The sequence below is a fragment of the Crocuta crocuta genome, unplaced genomic scaffold (genome assembly GCF_008692635.1).
Source record: "Crocuta crocuta isolate KB4526 unplaced genomic scaffold, BGI_CrCroc_1.0 scaffold313, whole genome shotgun sequence".
Lineage (NCBI taxonomy): Eukaryota > Metazoa > Chordata > Mammalia > Carnivora > Hyaenidae > Crocuta > Crocuta crocuta.
This window is the reverse complement of record NW_027527814.1, coordinates 711936-730633: the sequence shown is the minus strand read 5'-3', so window position 1 is coordinate 730633 and position 18698 is coordinate 711936. Positions and strand designations below refer to the sequence as shown.

General features: G+C 46.1%; 1 protein-coding gene across 1 annotated transcript in view; it reads left to right on the top strand.

Annotated features, from left to right (window-relative positions):
• Window positions 1-18698, top strand: part of UPB1 (beta-ureidopropionase 1) — a 29329-nt gene that overhangs the window by 4055 nt on the left and 6576 nt on the right. Inside the window, exons 2-6 of the mRNA XM_077775417.1 lie at window positions 2033-2204; window positions 4126-4213; window positions 11346-11440; window positions 14014-14175; window positions 16112-16281. Of these exons, the coding sequence (XP_077631543.1) occupies window positions 2033-2204; window positions 4126-4213; window positions 11346-11440; window positions 14014-14175; window positions 16112-16281 (687 nt within the window). The remainder of the gene's footprint in view (window positions 1-2032; window positions 2205-4125; window positions 4214-11345; window positions 11441-14013; window positions 14176-16111; window positions 16282-18698) is intronic.

The following is an 18698-nucleotide window of genomic DNA, read 5'->3' as shown; positions in this document are numbered from 1 at the left end:
GTGGGGCGGGTGGGGGAGGGGCAGGGGAGGGTATGGTGGGGCTGAGCAGGAAATGATGGGCTTTACTCCTTAACATTAGAGGTAAGGCCAAGAGGGGCCTTTGTAGCAGGATAAGGGGTAGAAAGGCAGAAGGTCGACTCTAGGGACCAAGAGATGGTTTTGGGCAGCACGGAGCCTCTGTGAGGTTGTGATTCATTTGGTCTCTGCCCCCACCTGAGCCATAGCTGGTCTATGTCCCAACACATCCCTGTGCCAAGCCTTTGGTGAGCATAGCACTTGTTTATGGAATGGGACTCGAGGGTCTGTTGGGTTCTGCAAGACTAAGGGGGGGCGGGACCTAGTGATGGACCACCTGGATAACAGGAGGGTAGAGGTGACTAGACAACAGGGGAATGCTGAGAAGAGACAGAGCCCTGAAGGTAGCTCCATGTGAGGATGAGTGGCCTGGCCTACACCATCTCAAGCCTAGGAGAATGAGTGTCCACAGGGAGCTGGATGGGGGCAGGGGACAGCACTCAACATAGTAACAAGGCAGGGAGGCTGCATATCACAGAGTAACGGGGCTCATGGTGGTGGAAGGATGGGGAGAGCCAACAGCTGTGGGCGGTAGATGAGGAAAGACAGAGGGTGAGGGACATGTGTCATCCAGGTGACAGCTACAGATGAGCTTGCAAAGGTGAGACAAGATCTCTTCCATCTGTTATCTTCCCATGATGAGACCCAGACTGAGGATGGTTCTGGCAAGATGTCTCCCAAAGGATGGTCCTCCTTCCCCAGCCTGTGGCCTAAAAGGAAACAGATACACAGAGCCCTTCTTCTCCTGCCCCCAGGGTGACTTGTCCTGGGGCTGAGGTCTGTAGGGGTGGGGAGTCCTTTGCCTGGGGGCAAGAGGACTGTGCCTGAGGCAGTCACAGCAAGGGGAGGCACGGTGTGGGCACTGCTGCTATTTCTAACCTGCTAGCAAACGGAACTCTGACTAGTTGAAAAGCAGGCTGATTGTCAGGGGCGGAACCCAACTTGAAGCTGTCAGGGCCATCACATGGAAACCGCCTGGCAGGGGGCGGTGGCAGGGGGCTTGGGCTGACAGGGCTGTGATTTTGAAAGAAACATCTTTAAAAAAGTGATTTAAAGTAGGAGAGAAATATTATTATTAGATAATGGCTGTCAGGTTATTTTTTGATGTGTTCTCTGAGTATTTCATAACCATCTCACCCCTAGATGGTAGGGCCTTCCTGGCCAGAGGCCATGTCCCGTGCTCTTGCGGGTTTCACCTCAGAGCACAGCACCCAGCCAGCATCAGGAGGTGTTTGCCATTTGGCCAGTGGTCACTTAACTGGGAGATTTTATAAATAATCCACTTGCTTTTGTTAATAAACCACAAACCAGGGTGAGTGCCTGGGCTGTTGGTCTGGATACCTGGGCCTCACAAAGCCCACCCAGCACTGGGCATAGAACTGCCCCCAGTAGGAGCAGCAGCAGGACAGGGTGGTGGGGCTCACCAGAGACTGGTAACCCTTAGTGGTGAATGGTCACAGGACCCTCCCCCACGCTATCAGTCCCCTAAGTACTGTTCTCAGCAGCCACTATGTCTTATCACAGCCTGCCCCAGGCTCAGTCAGCATAGCCTTCTGATTCTAGTCTACAAACATTTTGGAAATCCATTGCCTCTCCTCTTCTGTGCTGACTGCTGGGACTAATCCCACTCTGAGGTCAGTATCTCTAAAACACCAGCCTCTTGACCAGTCATCCTGCAGCCCCCGCTCTGTTCCCCTGCTTTGCCAGACCTGAAGACTATGGGCGCTTCCCTAGGGAAGTCCATACTCAGCATACTGTCCATTCTCCACCAAGCAGGGCCCTCCCTCCTCCTGGCCCCCACAAGTGGCCCCAGACCCTGGGGTGATCTGTGTGCCTTCCTACCAGACACCCCTGCCTCCTCTCTACCAGATAGATGAATATGAGGGGGTTGGAGGTGAATTTTAAATTCAGTAGACCTCATGCAAATTGTCCCCCTTCTACTTTCCTGCCCATTTAGGAAGCTCGATCTGCCTGGAAGGCCTTTTGAAGCTGCCTCTGAAGGGGACTTTGAGCTGCAGGGATATGCCTTTGAGGCGGCAAAGGAACAGCTGAGGCCACCTCGGACCGTGCGCGTGGGACTTGTTCAGAACCGAACTCCCCTGCCTGCCGATGCCCCTGTGGCAAAACAGGTGCAGCCTCTTTTGACCGTAAATACACAAACGGAGCTGTGGCTCATTCTTTGTTTTGAACACGTCCACAGTCTCTGGGTCACTGCAGGTCCACTGCTCACTGCAGGTCTGTAGGCACCCCAAGTGTCACCTAGATGCTTCTGCCCTGGCCACCACCTTCCCTGCAGCCCGCATCTCTGGCTCCTCTTTCTCTTCTGGCTCCTACCCTCTCTCTGCCTGCCCCTCCATGTCCTCTCTTGTGATTGATCTGAAGTTCCATTTATCAATTGAGAGGGTGCCCTTCTTTTTGGCTCACGCTGTCTCTCTGCAACTCCGCCTCTCAGTCTCTTACCAGAAGGGTACCTGCTGGCACACACCAGTCAGGACCTGTCTGTCCATCTGCATGTTCCTCTGCCTTGATCCTGAGAGCAGGGACTCACTGAATCCAGATGTCGGTCAGCTGATGGTGTCTCAGGTGGCAGGAATATGATACGCATTTCCTTATGACCTTACAGTTAATATAAATGTGATGGCATCTTGTATGTCCCTAAAGAAACGTGTTATCACAGACACAGGGGATTTGTTGTATATACTTCTTCACAGCATTTCTCCAGCTGCTGAAACTTTTAAGAGTTTCTCTGCAGAGATTTCCTGGGGATACAGCATGCCTCAGAGCTCCTAGGGATTCTCAAGAAAAGGCCATTGGATTCCAGGTCCAGCACTGTGAATATGCTTCCTCAACCATCCCAGACTGTCAGGAGCAGGGTCACTGTCTCTCCCCTCCACAACAGCACCTTGGGGCACACTTTGCACACTGTCAGCACCTAGCCAATATCCACAGAGCCTTGATGTGCACTCTCACAGGAGAGAGCATTATAAAGAGTGGGTGCTCTGGGTTTTCAACCTGGTTCTTCTGGTCTTTCTATGAACAAACACTTCCAAACATCTCCTGGGAGCCAGGCATTGTCCTGAGGACACTGAGAAGATGAAGACCCTTTCCTCCTGCCCCTGAGGAGCTCATGGGGTGATGGGAATGACAGATAGTGGAGGAACACAACAGCACAGCAGGAACAGCGCCACTAAAGGGACCCCAGGGAGTCCCAGGCACCTCTTGATGCTCAGCCCTTTGCTGGGAGAGTCACTCTGGAGGACACACAACATGAATAATCATCCCAGGAAGATTGGGTGGAGTGGGGAAGTACATTCCTGATGGGGTACACAGCTAGGAAATGGGATCCATTCATTTGATGATAAGATACACACAGGAAAATGGAAGTGGCAGGACAACAAGGCATTCCAGAAGCCTCAAGAGCAGGGTGGTAGAAAGTGGACTGTGTCCTAAGGCAAAAGGAGCAGTTAGCCCAGGGGATGGCCACGGTGTGCACTGGGTGTAAGGCCCTCTTGTAGTAAGTAGCAGACAAGCTTATGCACTCCTTTAAGCAACTCCTTAGGGCAGTGGCAAGACAGTCTTCTTCCCGTTCTCCAGGTAAAGAAACAGGCTCTGAAAGGCAACATTGAGTGTATGGAACCCTAGACCCTCTGCACCTCCACCTTTTCCTGCAGATTTTGGACTTGATGAGAGTAGGCTATATCAGAACCCCCCCCCCCCCACTTCTCCTCTTGCAGCTGCCTAGGTTGGGGTCATTCCACATACATGGGGGTGAGTTCTAAAAATGGTCTCAACCAGGGGCACCTGGCTCAGTTGGTTAAGTGTCCAACTTTTGCTCGATTCGTGATCTTACAGTTTGTGAGTTCAAGCCCTGTGTCAGGTTCCGTGCTGACAGTGTAGACCCTGCTTGGGATTCTCTCTCTCCCTCTCTCTGCCCCTCCCCCACTTGTGCAGCACACTGTCTCTCTCAAAATAAATGAATAAACTTGAAAAAAAAATGATCTCAACCAATAAAAGAAAATGGATTCTAATCCTTGCTTTTTGAATTTCCAGGTCACTGCCCTTCACAGACGCATAGAAGCCATAGCAGAAGTGGCTGCCATGTGTGGAGTGAACATCATCTGTTTCCAGGAAGCATGGAGTAAGTCTGTCTTGGGGAACTTTCTCTGCTGCCTTCAGACAATAGTGTGTTATCTCCATGTCACCAAGAGGACTTCTTGATTTCTGAAAATCTTTTCCTTTCTTATCTATGGAAAGATTATTTTGTCAACAATACCAGAAAGCCAGGAATTCTGGCTTCCCTCCCTCTCATGCACCCCAGTCTGTTGTCTGGTCCTGCCATTTCTTCCTTTCCTCCCCACCTTCTTTTTTTTAAGTTTATTTTATTTTATTTTGAGAGAGAGAGCAAGCAAGCAGGGGAAGCGTAGAGAGAGAGAGAGAGGGAGAGAGAGAGAGGAAGAGAGAGAAAATCCCAAGCAGGGTTTGTGCTGTCAGCATGGAGCCGGATGTGGGGCTCGATCACTCGAACTGTGAGATCATGACCCGAGCTGAAATCGAGAGTCGGACACTTAATTGACTAAGCCACCCAGGTGCCCCCTCCCCACTTTCTCACTACTGCCCTAGTCAAAGGAGCCATCAGCTCACATCTTGGCTTCTGTAATCGCCTCTAGCTCATCCAGTGTGTTCTCCACTTGGGCCCCTTCTCAATGGCTCTTCACACCTTCTAGGAAAGATCTTTACAAAACTCAACTCTGCACCACTTAGTCTGTTCCTTCCACCACCTCTGTGGCCCCATCTCTGCTGGGGTCTGCTCTCACCTCCCTAATCCTTCACTCCCCTACAACACCCTCTTCCTCCTCCCAGGCCACTGTAGCAGCTGCTCCCTCAGCCTGGCCCTTGTCTACCTCTCCCTCCTGCTCTCCTTGCCTTATAGACCCTATGCAACCTTCACATAGAAGCCCAGAGCCCACCTCCCTATCTAACATTACACCCAGGTTACATACTCCTGGTACCATGTACCTTTCTTTTTTCTTTGTCAAAGTTACACAAGCTTATGATTGGAAGTCAAATGGTCTACAAGGTCTGTTACCAAAACATAGCTGTCCTCCTCCCCAGAGGCAACCACTTTCTACTCTTAGCCGATTCTTTAGGAGTCTACCTCTGTGTTGCTGCTTCCTGATTTTTCAGTTTTGCACCATCTATTAACTTCCCACTGTGGAAGAAGACAGCATTAGTTCCTTGCCTCCTCTGCCTGCTCTGTTCACACATACCCTTCCTATCCTCCATCTGTTCTCTGCCAAACCATTTTCTAGACTTAGATTTCTTTCCCTGAATAACTTTCTGTTTTCCCTAGAATTTACATTGTTTTCTGCACACCTACCCCAATTTCCACCCCAAACTTTCTTCCAGCTTCCTTAGACATGTGAAGCTGCCTACTGGTTCCATCTCCTCCTTTTTTTTAATTTTAAGTTTTTATTTTAAGTCCAGTTAGTTAACATACAGTGTTGGGTTAGTTGCTGGTATAAAATATAGTGATTCAGCAGTTTCCATACATCACCCAGTGCTCATCACAACAAGTGCGCTCCTTAATGCCCATCACCTATTTCACTCCATGTTCCCAACCTGATTCCATCTCCTTGAAGGAAGGTGTCCCCAGAGCCTTCTAGCAGCGCTAGTCTGAATTAGCTGGCTGCACAGGCCTCATCCTGGTGATTTCCCTTCACCATCACGCTGGGGAGTTCCTTTGTCTTGCTTTTGTGCTCTCCTATCCCACATCTTCCTCTTTCTTGCTTTGCTCCCTCTTTTTGGTTGAGTAGCTTTCTGAGAAAGAACACAAAGGAGATCTTGCATATCTGAAAATATGTTCCTCCTACAACTTGCTTCATAGTTTGGTTTGGTGTCAAATTCTGGATTAGAAATACTTTTCCTTGAGAAGTTTGTACACATTGATCCATTGTCTTCTGATTTTTGGTGTTATTGACTAGTCTAAAGCCATTTTGACTTATGACCCATTGCATATGATCTGTTTATTTTTTTCTAGAAGGTTATAGGATATCCTCTAGTACTTTGAAGTTGCATAATGATATGCCATTGTGTGTATCTATTTTTTAATTTTTGAAATGTTTTTATTATTTTGAGAGAGAGAGAGAGAGAGAAAGAGAGAGCATGCAAGCAGGGGAGAGGCAGAAAGAGAGGAAGAGAGAGAATCCCAAGCAGGCTCCACCCTGTCAGCTAGATCCCAAGGTAGGGCTCAATCTCACAAACTGTGAGATTGTGACCTGAGCCAAAATCAAGAGGCAAATGCTCAACTGACTGAACTACCAGGTGCTACTGTGTGCCTATTTTAATCCATTATTTTAGGAACTCAGTGGGATCTTCCAGGCTAGAAATTTGGGTCCTCAGATCTACTGTTAATTAGTGATTTTCTCCCTTTTTTCTTTCCTCTCCTGATACTCCTACTATTAGGATGCTAGAACCCTGGACTGGATCCATAATTTTCTTAAAGTTTTTTTTAAATTTACTTCTAGGAGAGAGAGAGAGAGAGACAGCGTGAGCAGGGGAGGGTCAGAGAGAGAGGGAGATACAGACTCTGAAATAGGCTCCAGGCTCTGGGCTGGCAGTCAGCACAGAGTCTGACGTGGGGCTCGAACCCATGAACCGTGAGATCATGACTTAAGTGAAAGTTGGACACTTAACGGACTAAGCCACCCAGGCGCCCCTGGATCCATAATTTTCTTAAGTATTTCCTCCTATTTTTCATCTTTGTCTTTTTGCTCAGTTTTCTGGTAGATTTTATTTGTCAGCCTTTTTTATATGGTCTTTTGTTTCCGCTGTCATATTTTGAATTTACAAGAGTTCTTTTGCTCTGAAAGTTCCTGTTTTATGACATCCTGTTCTTATTTTATAATTGCAATACTTTCTCTTATCTCTGAGGATATTAGGTAGCATTTTTTTTCTCCTTGCCAGTTTCCTACTTCAAATTGGTCTTTTTTCCCCCTTCTGATTGTGTGTATTTTAAGAATTGGGGGTTAAAAAGCTGCTTATAAGCTCTGAGTTTGTGGGAAGGGCTCCTCCCCACTGATCTTCATGATAGGATGACTTGGTTTAGCTGTTTGTTAGGTAATCCCCCATATTAGTATCTTTGGGTCATTGTTTTTCAGGCTGGTCAGAGTCCCAGGAGAAGATTCTTTTATCTCCTGCCAAGAAAAGAAAGAGGATAGGGGTCCAGTGTGCTGATGTTTACTGAATCCCTCTGTTTTTGACGCTCTGCTCATCTGCATCTGTCCTGACTTTCCCAAGGCCAGAGGCCTTCTGTTTACTTCCTTCAGAGAGTTAACCTCTAGCCCTCTGCTGGGGTGGGAGGGACACCTGCCGGCCTCATGCAGTAGAAGGGATCTGGGCTTCTGCCTGCTTCTTAAGCAGACTTTTGACCAATTTTTGTTTGCCATCCCACCTCCCTGCTTCCCCACCTTCAGAGCCATGTGGTACCTCTGACCCCTAAACTTTCCAGGGGTATGGTGTGGAGAGTGGCATGTTTCCCAGCTTCCTCTACTGATGGGAGCCTGAATTTTCTAGGTCTACCATGGTATCTACTCTCAACCCTCAGCTCACCAGCCTCCCAGGTTTTCTTGCTCTCAGTCCTTCTCTCAGTGCTTTATCCTTGTGGGCTTATACATTTGTATAAATATCCCTTTCCTGTCATTTGGCGAGGTTGCAGGAAAGAGCAAAGGTGTGTATCCAGTCTGCCACCTGTACCCAGAAGTTCATCTCATTTTTCATGTACCTCATTACTTGTACCTTAACTCATTGGTACAGCACTTTCGATTTCTCTCCCTCTTCCATTAGACCATAAGCTCCATGAGGTCATTGTCTGTGTGGTGCCTGTTTTTTTTTTTTTCCCATTCCAATCCCACCCCTATTATTTTAATGTTAAAAATATTTAATTGTAAAATATATATAAAATAATATTGATCACTTTAGCCATCGGTAAGTGTACAACTCAGTGACATTAAATACATTCACAAAGTCATATAAACATCACCACTATCTACATCCAAAACTTTTCAACATCTCCAACAAAAACTCTGTGCTCATTTAATAATACCACTCAATTCTGTACCTCTGATAACCTCAGTTCTAACTTTCTGTCTCTGTGAATTTGAGAACTCTAGGGATCTCAAGTAAGTATCTGTCCTTTTGTGATTGACTTATTTCACTTAGTATTATATTTTCAAGGTCCATCCATGTTGTAGCATGTATCAGAATGTCCTGCCCTTTTCGTGGCTGTGTAATATTCCACTGTATGCATAGACCACATTTTGTTTCTCTATTCCCTCACCTCTGTTTTATCTTTAATGAACAATCCCTGCTACATGATGGACATTAAAAATGTTCATTAGATGGTTTGACCAACTTCTTCCCTTTTTTGGATCTGGAAAGCTCCCACTCATCCATCCAGGCCTAGCACAGACACCCGCTTCTCTGGGGGACACTGGGAACCCTCCTGCATAGAACTGAGCACTCTGTGTTATCATGCAGCCACACAATGTTATAATTCAGTCCCCACCATCTGGGCTGGCAGCTCCTGACGGCAGGGCCAGATGTAAATTTGGAGTGCTGGTTCAATAAATAGAGAACCGTCTTCCCCTCTAATTTGAAAGCTGCAGTTGGACTTTGCAGCCAGCCTCCCCCAACCTCCATTCCACATCCTTCTTTGAAATTTTTGTTTACGGTGGTTGTGTAAACAGGAAAAGGAGCCATTAAAATAGAAATGGGGAAATTTGGGAGAGCTTAGCAACCTGAAATGAAATCAGAAAGGGAGGTTTTATTCTCTTGGGTTTTTTGAATCTCTCCTAATGTGCTGAAAGCTGAGAATAAATGGTCATTAAGGACCTTTTTTGTCATTAACAGCTTTTTGGTTGACTTCCTTAAAATAGTTTATTCCCTGTTCCTGAAGGCCAGCCTGGAGTGCCTTGTGTCTGGTGCCAAGGCCCCTGGGGCTGTTGCTGGCAGAACCCGGAAGACTGAGACAAGTGGTGATGCCACTGGTAGCGTCTTCACATTGGCACCATTCTAGGACCAGCCATCCTGTGACTTAAAGGAATTCGGAGACTGATGCTTCTTTCTCTTCTTTCTCCTCTGCTTTGCAAGGATATGGGGACCAGGTGCCTATTACTGGGCCCATGGCCCTCATTTGGGAAAGGTTGGCTACAATGAGTAGCCCCAAACAAACCACATACCCCATGCTGTGACACTTAAGTCACGTGCCATTTACATTACACAGTTCAGAGCGATGGGAACAAACATTTGGAAACTTCCTTTAGACTAATCCCTCTGAAAGAAATGGACCTGGATTATTGGAAGGAGGAAGGTCTAAAAAGCACATGGAATTGGTTCAAACAAAGAATTCAATACTCCAAAACAAGAAGAAAAAGACACATGGCCTACTAGGAAATGGGCAAAGGATAGGAACAAGGTTGCCTGAAAGGTGAACACAGAAATGATAAGAGAAATGCATTAAAAAATTTTTTTTTACATTTTATTTATTTATTTATTTATTTATAATAGTTTTTATTTATTTTTGAGACAGAGAGAGACAGAGCATGAGCAGGGGAGGAGCAGAGAGAGAGGGAGACACAGAATCTGAAGCAGGCTCCAGGCTCTGAGCCGTCAGCACAGAACCCAATGCTGGGCTCAAAGCCATGAACCGCGAGATCATGACATGAGCCGAAGTCGGACACTTAACCGACTGAGCCACCCAAGCGCTCCTACGTTTTATTTATTTTTGAGAGACAGAGGGAGACAGAGAGTGAGCAGGGGAGGGGCAGAAAGAGAAGGAGACACAGAATCCAAAGCAGGCTCCAGGCTCTGAGCAAGCGTTCAGCACAGAGTCCAACGTAGCTCAAACCCACAAACTGCGAGATCATGACCTGAGCCAAAGTTGGACACTTAACTGACTGAGCCACCCAGGTGCCCCTGAGAAATGCATATTTTTAATCATGGTGCTATACCAATTCACACCATCAGACTGGCACACACTAAAGAATATGGCTGAGGCTGTGAGCTATGGAATGGACGTAGCCTGAAATCCCATGCCTGTCCCCACTGCAGCCCTTGCCGCCCCCACAAAGGCAACTATCATTTTGAACCCAGTATGTGTAGTGTTCTGTGAATTGTTATTACTTATATAGGTACCTGCTGTCTGAAAAATAAAAGGCAGACAAAAATCAGTTTATGAATTTAATGAAATTTCTTATTTAATTAGCTCCCTGGTGGCATCTAGCCAGAGAACATGGGAATAATGCATTTATCTTAGGGTAGCGTTTAGCCTATCATCCAGCAGTTCCCAGACTTCTTACGGGGTCATTAAGCGAGTGGCTTTTCTTGGTCCTGAAGAACCCTCTCTATCTGTGTGAGGAGGAATGTTTCTGTGGTGACATGCCCAGGGTCCCAGTGCCATCCTCAGTGACCCTCTGATACTTTCCCAAGGGAGTCTTGGCTGTGCTTCTACCAACCCACAGATTGGCTAGCAGCTCAAGATCTGCAGGAAAATATACATAAGAACAACTTTACTGCTTTAACCATTTTTATACTGTCCAGTGGCACTAAGCACGTTCACACTGTTGTGCAGCCATCCCCACCATCCATCTCCAGAACTTTGTCATCTTCCCAAACTGAAAGTTGGTCCTTCCTCACCCAGCCCCTGGCAATGACCCATTCTAATTTCTGTCTCTATGAATCTGACTGTCCCAGTACCCCCATATAAGTGGAATCATATAGCCTCTTGTCCTTTTATGACTGATTTCCCTTAGCATAACATCTTTGAGGCTCACCTGTATTATAGCATGTGTTGGAATTTCCTGCTTTTTAGGGTGGAATAACATTCCACTGTATGGATATACACCAGTTTGGTTTATCCATTCATCCATCACTGGATACTTGCGTTACTTGCATCTTTCAGTTGTTGTGAACAGTGCTGCTATGAAATGGGTCTGCAGATATCTGTTCAAGTCCCTGAATTGCGTTTTTTCCCCCTAAATTCAATTGTTTTTAAGACTGTCATAAAGAAATGTGGCCCAGCCCTTTGTGTTGCTACGAAGCCTAGAAGGGTTAGGGTCTGCCGGGCACCCGTATTCAGTGACAGGACTCGGAAGCTAGGCTGAGACACCCCGGAGCCTTGTTATCTTGGGTGGATCCTCAGCTGCTGGCCATGAGGAGCTCCCCATCAGAGGCCATGAGCTTTGGATGTGATTCTGACTTTGTCCTCTTCACAGCTATGCCATTTGCTTTCTGTACGAGAGAGAAGCTCCCTTGGACAGAATTTGCTGAGTCAGCAGAGGACGGACCCACCACCAGATTCTGTCAGAAGGTTGGACATTAACTGCTCCTCTGACAGCAACTGCCAAACATATGCAGGTCACAGAGCACAACCACAGCTGCTGGGTGTGGCCCTTCACCATGGAAAATGCACCATTTGGTCCTTGTTTTGCCAGATAAGATTAGATAAGACTATTTGCTGCCCTTTTTTTAGTGTACTTTCACTTAAAATCATAGAATTTCAGAGCCAGAAGGGCCCTTAATGGCTTTTTCAGGTGAAGGAGTCGCAGCCCAGGGAGGGGTGATCTTCCAGGAGGGGTTCCACAGCCAGCAAGTGGCAGAGGTGGCCCTCGGGGACCAGAGATGAGGTCAACTCCTTGTTCTGACCTCTGCTACTGACCATGCTGTTTGCCTGCATTATGGAAGCTTCTCTGTGTGGCCTATCTCATCACTACAGAGATTGGTTTTGTTAAAACATTATAATGTCGTATGACCCCAGTGATATGAAATGTCCAGAAAAGGCAAATGAATAGAGGCAGAGAGCAGATTAGCGGTTGTCAGGGCCTGGGTGGGGAAAGGGGATGAGTAGTTACTACTAATGGAATTTCCATTTGGGGGTGATGAAAATGTTCTAAAATTATAGATTGTGGTGGTAATTGCACAACTCTGTGGATGTACTGAAAACCACCCAACAGCATACTTTAAAAGGATTAATTTTATACCATGTGAATTCTGTCCTAATAAAGCAGCTATCACACACACACACACACACACACACACACACACACACACACAACCCCTAACACTAGAGAGGTTACAAATGATGGCATCCTTATTCTCACTTTGAACAAAGCAGTTTTTTCACTTCTCCATGTCCCATTTCAGATTTCATATATATATATATATTTAGGGGCTTTTTTTGAGCAGCACTGTAATCATAAAAATGATGCTGTCAAAACTGGGTTGCAGTTCCAAACATCAGTGTTTTCATGCTATTGGAAAAAATCTGTCCTCCACCAGGTTGTTGATTCTGTGCTGTGGATAAAAGAGGAGGGGACTGGTTAAGTGTAATTGTAGATGACACGCTTGAACCAGGGCCAGCGGAAGAGGAAAGGGGGAGTGGGGATGAGAGCTGGTGCCAGGGGACACCTGTCTGCAAGAGGGGTCCAGGACCCACAGACACCCTTCTGTAGCTCAGAACAGCACCTCTGTCCACTGTACCTTTCCCCTCTCCATCATTAGAGCCAGAGGTAGTGACAGGCTAGTTAGAATTGAGGAGAGATGACCATCTGGAGCTACTCATTATAATCGTCACCAGGTCCTGATGTTCTTATTTGAGATGAAAGGAATTCAGTATCAAAGAGTTTGGTTTGGTTTGGCTTGGTTGCTTATAGATGAGAAGTATGATGAAAATTCTTTTTGTGTGTGTGGTAAACAACACATAAAATTTACTATCTTCACCATTTTTAAGTATAGTTCAGTGGTGTTAAGTACATTCACATTGTAACAATGTGAAACAGATTTCCAGAACTTTTTCATCTTGTAAATCTAAAACTCTGTACCCATTAAACAACTCTCCTTCACCCCCACCTCCTGGCAACCAATATTCTACTTGCTGTTTCTATGAATTTGACTACTTTAGATACCTCACAGAAGTGGACACATTCAGAATTTGTCTTTTTGTGACTGGCTTATTTCACATAGCATAATGTCTTCAAGGCTATCTGTGTCAAGGACGACATCAATGTCATTCATGTGATGATAGGATATCCTTCCTTTTTAAGACTGAATAGTATCCCACTGTATGGATGTACCACATTTTTTTTATTATTATTTTAAAAATATTTTTATTTATTTCTGGGAGAGAGAGAGAGACAGCATGAGCAGGGGAGGGTCAGAGAGAGAGGGAGATACAGACTCCGAAACAGGCTCCAGGCTCCGAGCTGGCAGTCAGTACAGAGCCTGATGCGGGGCTCGAACCCACGAACTGCGAGATCATGACCCAAGAGAAGGTCAGACGCTCAACCGACTAAGCCACCCAGGCACCCCCATGTACCACATTTTAAAAAAGATTTTATTTTTGAGTAATCTCTACCCAACGTGGGGCTTGAACTCACAAACCTGAGATCAAGAGTCACATGCTCTACCAGCTGAGCCAGCCAGACACCCCGGATATACCACATTTTATTTATCTATTCATCTATCAGTGGATTTTTGTGTTGCTTCAACTTTTTGGCTCTTCTGAAAAGTACTACTATGATCATTGGTGTGCAAATATGTCTTCAAGACCCTACTTTCCATTCTTTCAGATATGTAACCAGAAGTGGGACATCTAGATAATATGGTAGTTCTATTTTCAACTTTTTGAGAAACTGCCATATTATTTTCCACAGCTGCTGCACCATTTTACATTTCCACCAACAGTGCACAAGGACGACAATTACTCTTATTTCGCTAAGCTTGGGCATCGGGACAACACTGACATTCTTCCAAAAGAACAAATAAAAATGATAGATAGCTCTGAACCAAGTCTAATTATTTAGTAGGATCATTTAATTCTTCAATAAAAACAACTGTGACAGTTGATTTAAAAGTAGGACTCTGCTATATCCATCATTCTTCCAGCTGGCAAAGAAGCATGACATGGTGGTGGTATCCCCCATCCTGGAACGAGACAGTGAGCATGGGGACATTTTGTGGAACACAGCTGTGGTGATCTCCAATTCTGGAGCCGTCCTGGGGAAGACCAGGAAAAACCACATCCCCAGAGTGGGCGACTTCAATGAGGTGAGCTGCCCCCCTGAGAAAGCCAGCTCAGCCTTTGTGGATCTTTCTGTGAGCAAAACTCTGTGTTGAATCATGTCACGTCACACAATGCTGGAACGCTGTGTGGCTTCAGTGCTGCCGGGTATGCGTGCCACCATTGTCCTGCGTCATCACATGGACAGATGGGATTCTGGTGGGAGTCCTGGGTGAGTCTCAAACACAAAGCACAGAGGGGAATTTCTTTTTTTAATAGAACCTGACTTGGCTTTCTGAAATTTGTCTTTGAGGTAAGTAATACATTGATTAAAACAAAAATAAATCAAGCAAAAATGTGAAATGATTCCTGCAGCCCATTTCAGGCTCTGAGCTTCTTACCCATCATAGTGTAGCCCTTGTTTGGGAGGTGGGAGTCCTTGTCTGTAAGTCACATGAGGTCTTGGCCATGTCTATGTGTAGGATGGCAGTAGATTAATGTGCATGTCTGTGCACATGGGTATTAGGTAGAGCTTTGTGCCCATGATCAAGGTACAAATCAAGGGAGCTATTTTGGTAGGTTAATGCCAAGTAATGGGTGGATTAGATGAAGAGGGGTAGAACATTTGAAGGAGGGAAGTAAACTCCAGTTAATACCTAAGATATGAAACCTAAACTTGATCTACGATAAATAGAGTTCAGAATGTTATCTCCCCGGTCCTTTGTTGCCCTCCCTGATTGTAGGGATTCTAGCCACAGTCAGGCTGGTGAGGAGGACAAAGAAGGATCTACGGAGGGAGATGACGTTCCCTAGGGAGAACGAAAAACCGAGTGTTTCTCGGTAACAGCTGGAGGTGGGGGTGGGAAGACGTGCTCATCACCTGTTTACCCTGGGATTAATCTTTAGCTCCCAGCAGATAGTGAAGGGCTTGTCGCAACACACCAGGATCTACTCCAGTGTCCACCACATGTGCACATCCTGGTTGCTGCCTGACTCTGACAAATTTTGAAATTAATGGGAGGAGGCAAAATGTCCTGTAAGCAGATCTGTTTGGGACCCTGACTAGTCCTCTAGCCCCCACTCAGTGTCATCCATGAAAATGTCCCAGGGCCAGCACCCCAGGGCAGCAGGCAGAGAGGCCACCTGGACAAGTTACATGCCCACTGAGCCCATGGTGGTTTTCCCCTAGCAGGTGACGGTTACTCTGGATGAGCTTCTAGTCCCTTCTGCTCTGACATTCTTTACAAGAACATGTGGTTGGTGAAGACATTGACTAACTCATGTTAACATTGACCAAACTTTAGCCTTTAGTTGTACCATGATTGAAACCTAACCAAAGTTTATCCTTAAAATACTGTGGGAAGTTGCTTTGGGGGATTTTTCTGACATGCCACAAAAGAAATTGTGGGTAAACGCTTAAGCCAAGGTGATTTCCCAGTTGTTGGCTTGTAGTTATTGTGTCTGATTTCTTTGATTAAAAAAAATTTTTTAACATTTATTCATTTTTTGAGAGACAGAGAGAGGGAGGGACAGAGAGAGTCAGCTGCTTAACCAACAGCCACCCAGGAGCCCATCTTCAATTTTTAAAAAAAAAATTTAATGTTTATTCATTTTCGAGAGAGGGAGAGAGAGAGAGATGGAGACAGAGTGTGAGTAGGGGAGTCGCAGAGAGAGAGGGAGACACAATATCCGATGCAGGCTCCAGGCTCTGAGCTTTCAGCACAGAGCCTGATTCAGGGCTCGAACTATTAGATCATGGCGTGAGCTGAAGTTAGATTCTCAACTGACTAAGCCACCCAGGTGCCCCTGGTGGTTTCTTCAATTTTTAATTTGTTTTTTAGTATATTGGAATTTTGGAACTTAAGAGTCACAGCCAAGATTGTTACTTTTGGAGAATGACAATATTTTATTTTTTCTGTCAAGTTTAAGGAAAGAGAAATTGTACAGCCCAGAAGTTTTCACATATGGCCCTTCATTTTTCAGTCAACTTACTACATGGAGGGAAACCTCGGACACCCTGTGTTCCAGACTCAGTTCGGGAGGATTGCGGTGAACATTTGCTATGGGCGGCACCACCCTCTCAACTGGCTCATGTACAGCATCAATGGGGCTGAGATCATCTTCAACCCCTCAGCCACCATCGGATCACTCAGGTCTCTTAGTGGGCAGGATCTGGGCGGGTTCTTGGGACCTAGCGACCTTGGGCCCACGGCCAGGCTGCAGGGTTCCGAGGTGGGCTTGGCACACCGTCTTGGGCAGGCGTGGCCACCAGGATGTCTCACAAATCTGAGCCATGGGATTGTGTGCTGTGTATTTACCCAATTTTTCTGTGGAAAAAAAAATTCAATGTCAATTAAAATCTCCCCTAAAGAGCTGCTGTGCTATGAAATACTGTTCCTCTGCTATTATTCTGAAAACTGAGGTGATAATAATTCCCCTCTACTTGCCCTATAATTGTCAGGATTCCAAAAAGCTCCTCTTATAAAGTGCCCAGAGCATTGTAGATGCCTGGCCCGCATTAGCTCCCTTCCTTGTCGTGGCCATCGTGCTCCCTGCTAGGGGGACTGAGGATACCTAAGACTCTTGTCTGTAGCATCCAGCACATGGAGGTCAGACATCTGGATGAGAGAAGGAGCAAATGAGAGACTCAAAGCTGTGAGGGTCCTTAAGAGATCAGTTAAGTGGCTCCGAAACTTGGTTTTAACCAGAAAAAGTTTGTTTTTTCTTGTAACACCTAACATGTTTTTAGGTGTCAGTTGAATCCTGAAACAGATAATTCTATTCTGATCAAGGCCGTAGGGTGGACCCTGGCAGCCTTGGGCCCCTGTGCAAGACCTCTGGGGCACATTTAATAATGGCGGCCAAGCTAAGATGACCCAGCATGACTCCACTTCTGCTGCTTGTCTCTTCCCCAACAGCTGAGTATTTGGGTAGTTTCCAGTTCTGCATCATTAACAACTACCAGAGCTCTAGGAATTTATGTGCAAATATCTTTCTCCCCAACTCACTTCCTCCAAAGCAGGATTTCTGGATCAGGAGGTGCTAGCCTTCACTCTCTGTTGTCCTGGTTGCCAGTGCCCTAGCGGTAGGTGGCTGGGGAGACTGTCCCCGATCCCTCTTTGGGGAGCAGCTGGGGCACTTCTGGTGGGCAGCTTTGAGTTACCTGACAGCGTACCCCTGTCACTCCTCTCTTGACTAAATTTTAGTCGAATTTCTTCTTAAGGTCAGAATGTGATACTCACTTTACCTTTTATTTTAAACATGGTGCTCTCTTCTCAAGAGCGGCATCCTTATAGCACTCCAGTTTTCACAGCAGGCCCCTCAGGGAGGCAGAGTGCAAACCTAGTTGGCTCCCTCAAGTCAGCTGCCCCATCAGTGCACCTGAAGTTTCTGTCTGTGTCCAGAAGGGGCACTGTTGGTCAGAAGAAGAAAATCTTGGATGTCCCCTGAAGGATCTCTCTGGGGCCTCATGGCAGCTTGGTTACTATGACAGAGTCCAAAGACAGTTGTGACACAGGGTAAACTACTGGTCAGCCAGCATCTGCACCTGGGCAGAACATGTGGGCCGTCCCCCTGAAGCAGCCCCCTCCTGCCAGCAAGCATCATCTACCTAAGGGGTCCCTTGAGGAATCTGAAGCCAATTTGCTGAGCATCAGTGCCTGAACTGGCTCTTGGGCCAGGGCAGGCAAAGCTGTGGCCTCAGACTCAGATGGCCAGCTCCCTGACCTTACTCTGTCGAGCTTTTATTAGCCCCAATTAAGCAAACAGAAGCACCCCAATGTAACATGCACATAACTGCTTATGTCTCCAGCAGTCTACTAGACTTATTAAAAATTATTGATTTTCCTTCCTCAACCAACAGTCATCCAACTCGTGTCTTTCAAGGATATGGTGAGGCTGACAGTTAAAACCTAACAGGTCCTTTGGAAAGCAGTAGGTTTCATGAGCTCCTCAAATGTTCACACCTTTGACCAGATAATAGGCCTAGAACTTTAACTGACGGAATATCTAAAAGAGGAGGAAAAGACTATATGCATGAAGGTGTTTCTGGCAGCTTTATATATAACAATGAAAAAGCTAGAGGTGAGAGAAATGCCAGAGTTAGGAAAATTTCGGCCCATCTCTTCCATGTTGTTGCATAGTCACTAAAAAGTCATTATGAAGATAATGTAGCATCATGACAAAAGCCTGTGAGCAAAGAAAGATGTTTCCAGGGTATGGTCAGAACTCTGTAAACCTCTTTTGCCAAGGATGGGTGTAGAGTGTGGAAAAATTACAACAGACGGTTTATAAGGATGGTGGGATTCTGCGTGATTTTCTTAAAATGATAAATGAGTATTTATGGAGTTGATGGTGAGTGTTTTTCAGCACCAGGCTGGGCAAATTCCCACCAGCTGCACACAAGTAATGGCTTCTGGAGCCATCCATCCCTTTACGGGCATGTCCCCCCTCCCATACACACATGCTCTATGGATTGGTGGGGCATCCTCACGTATTTTAGGGTCCCGTGGTTGTAAGCACACAATAGACTTGAAGTGTTTTTTGATGACCTGAGTCATCGTGACAGTGC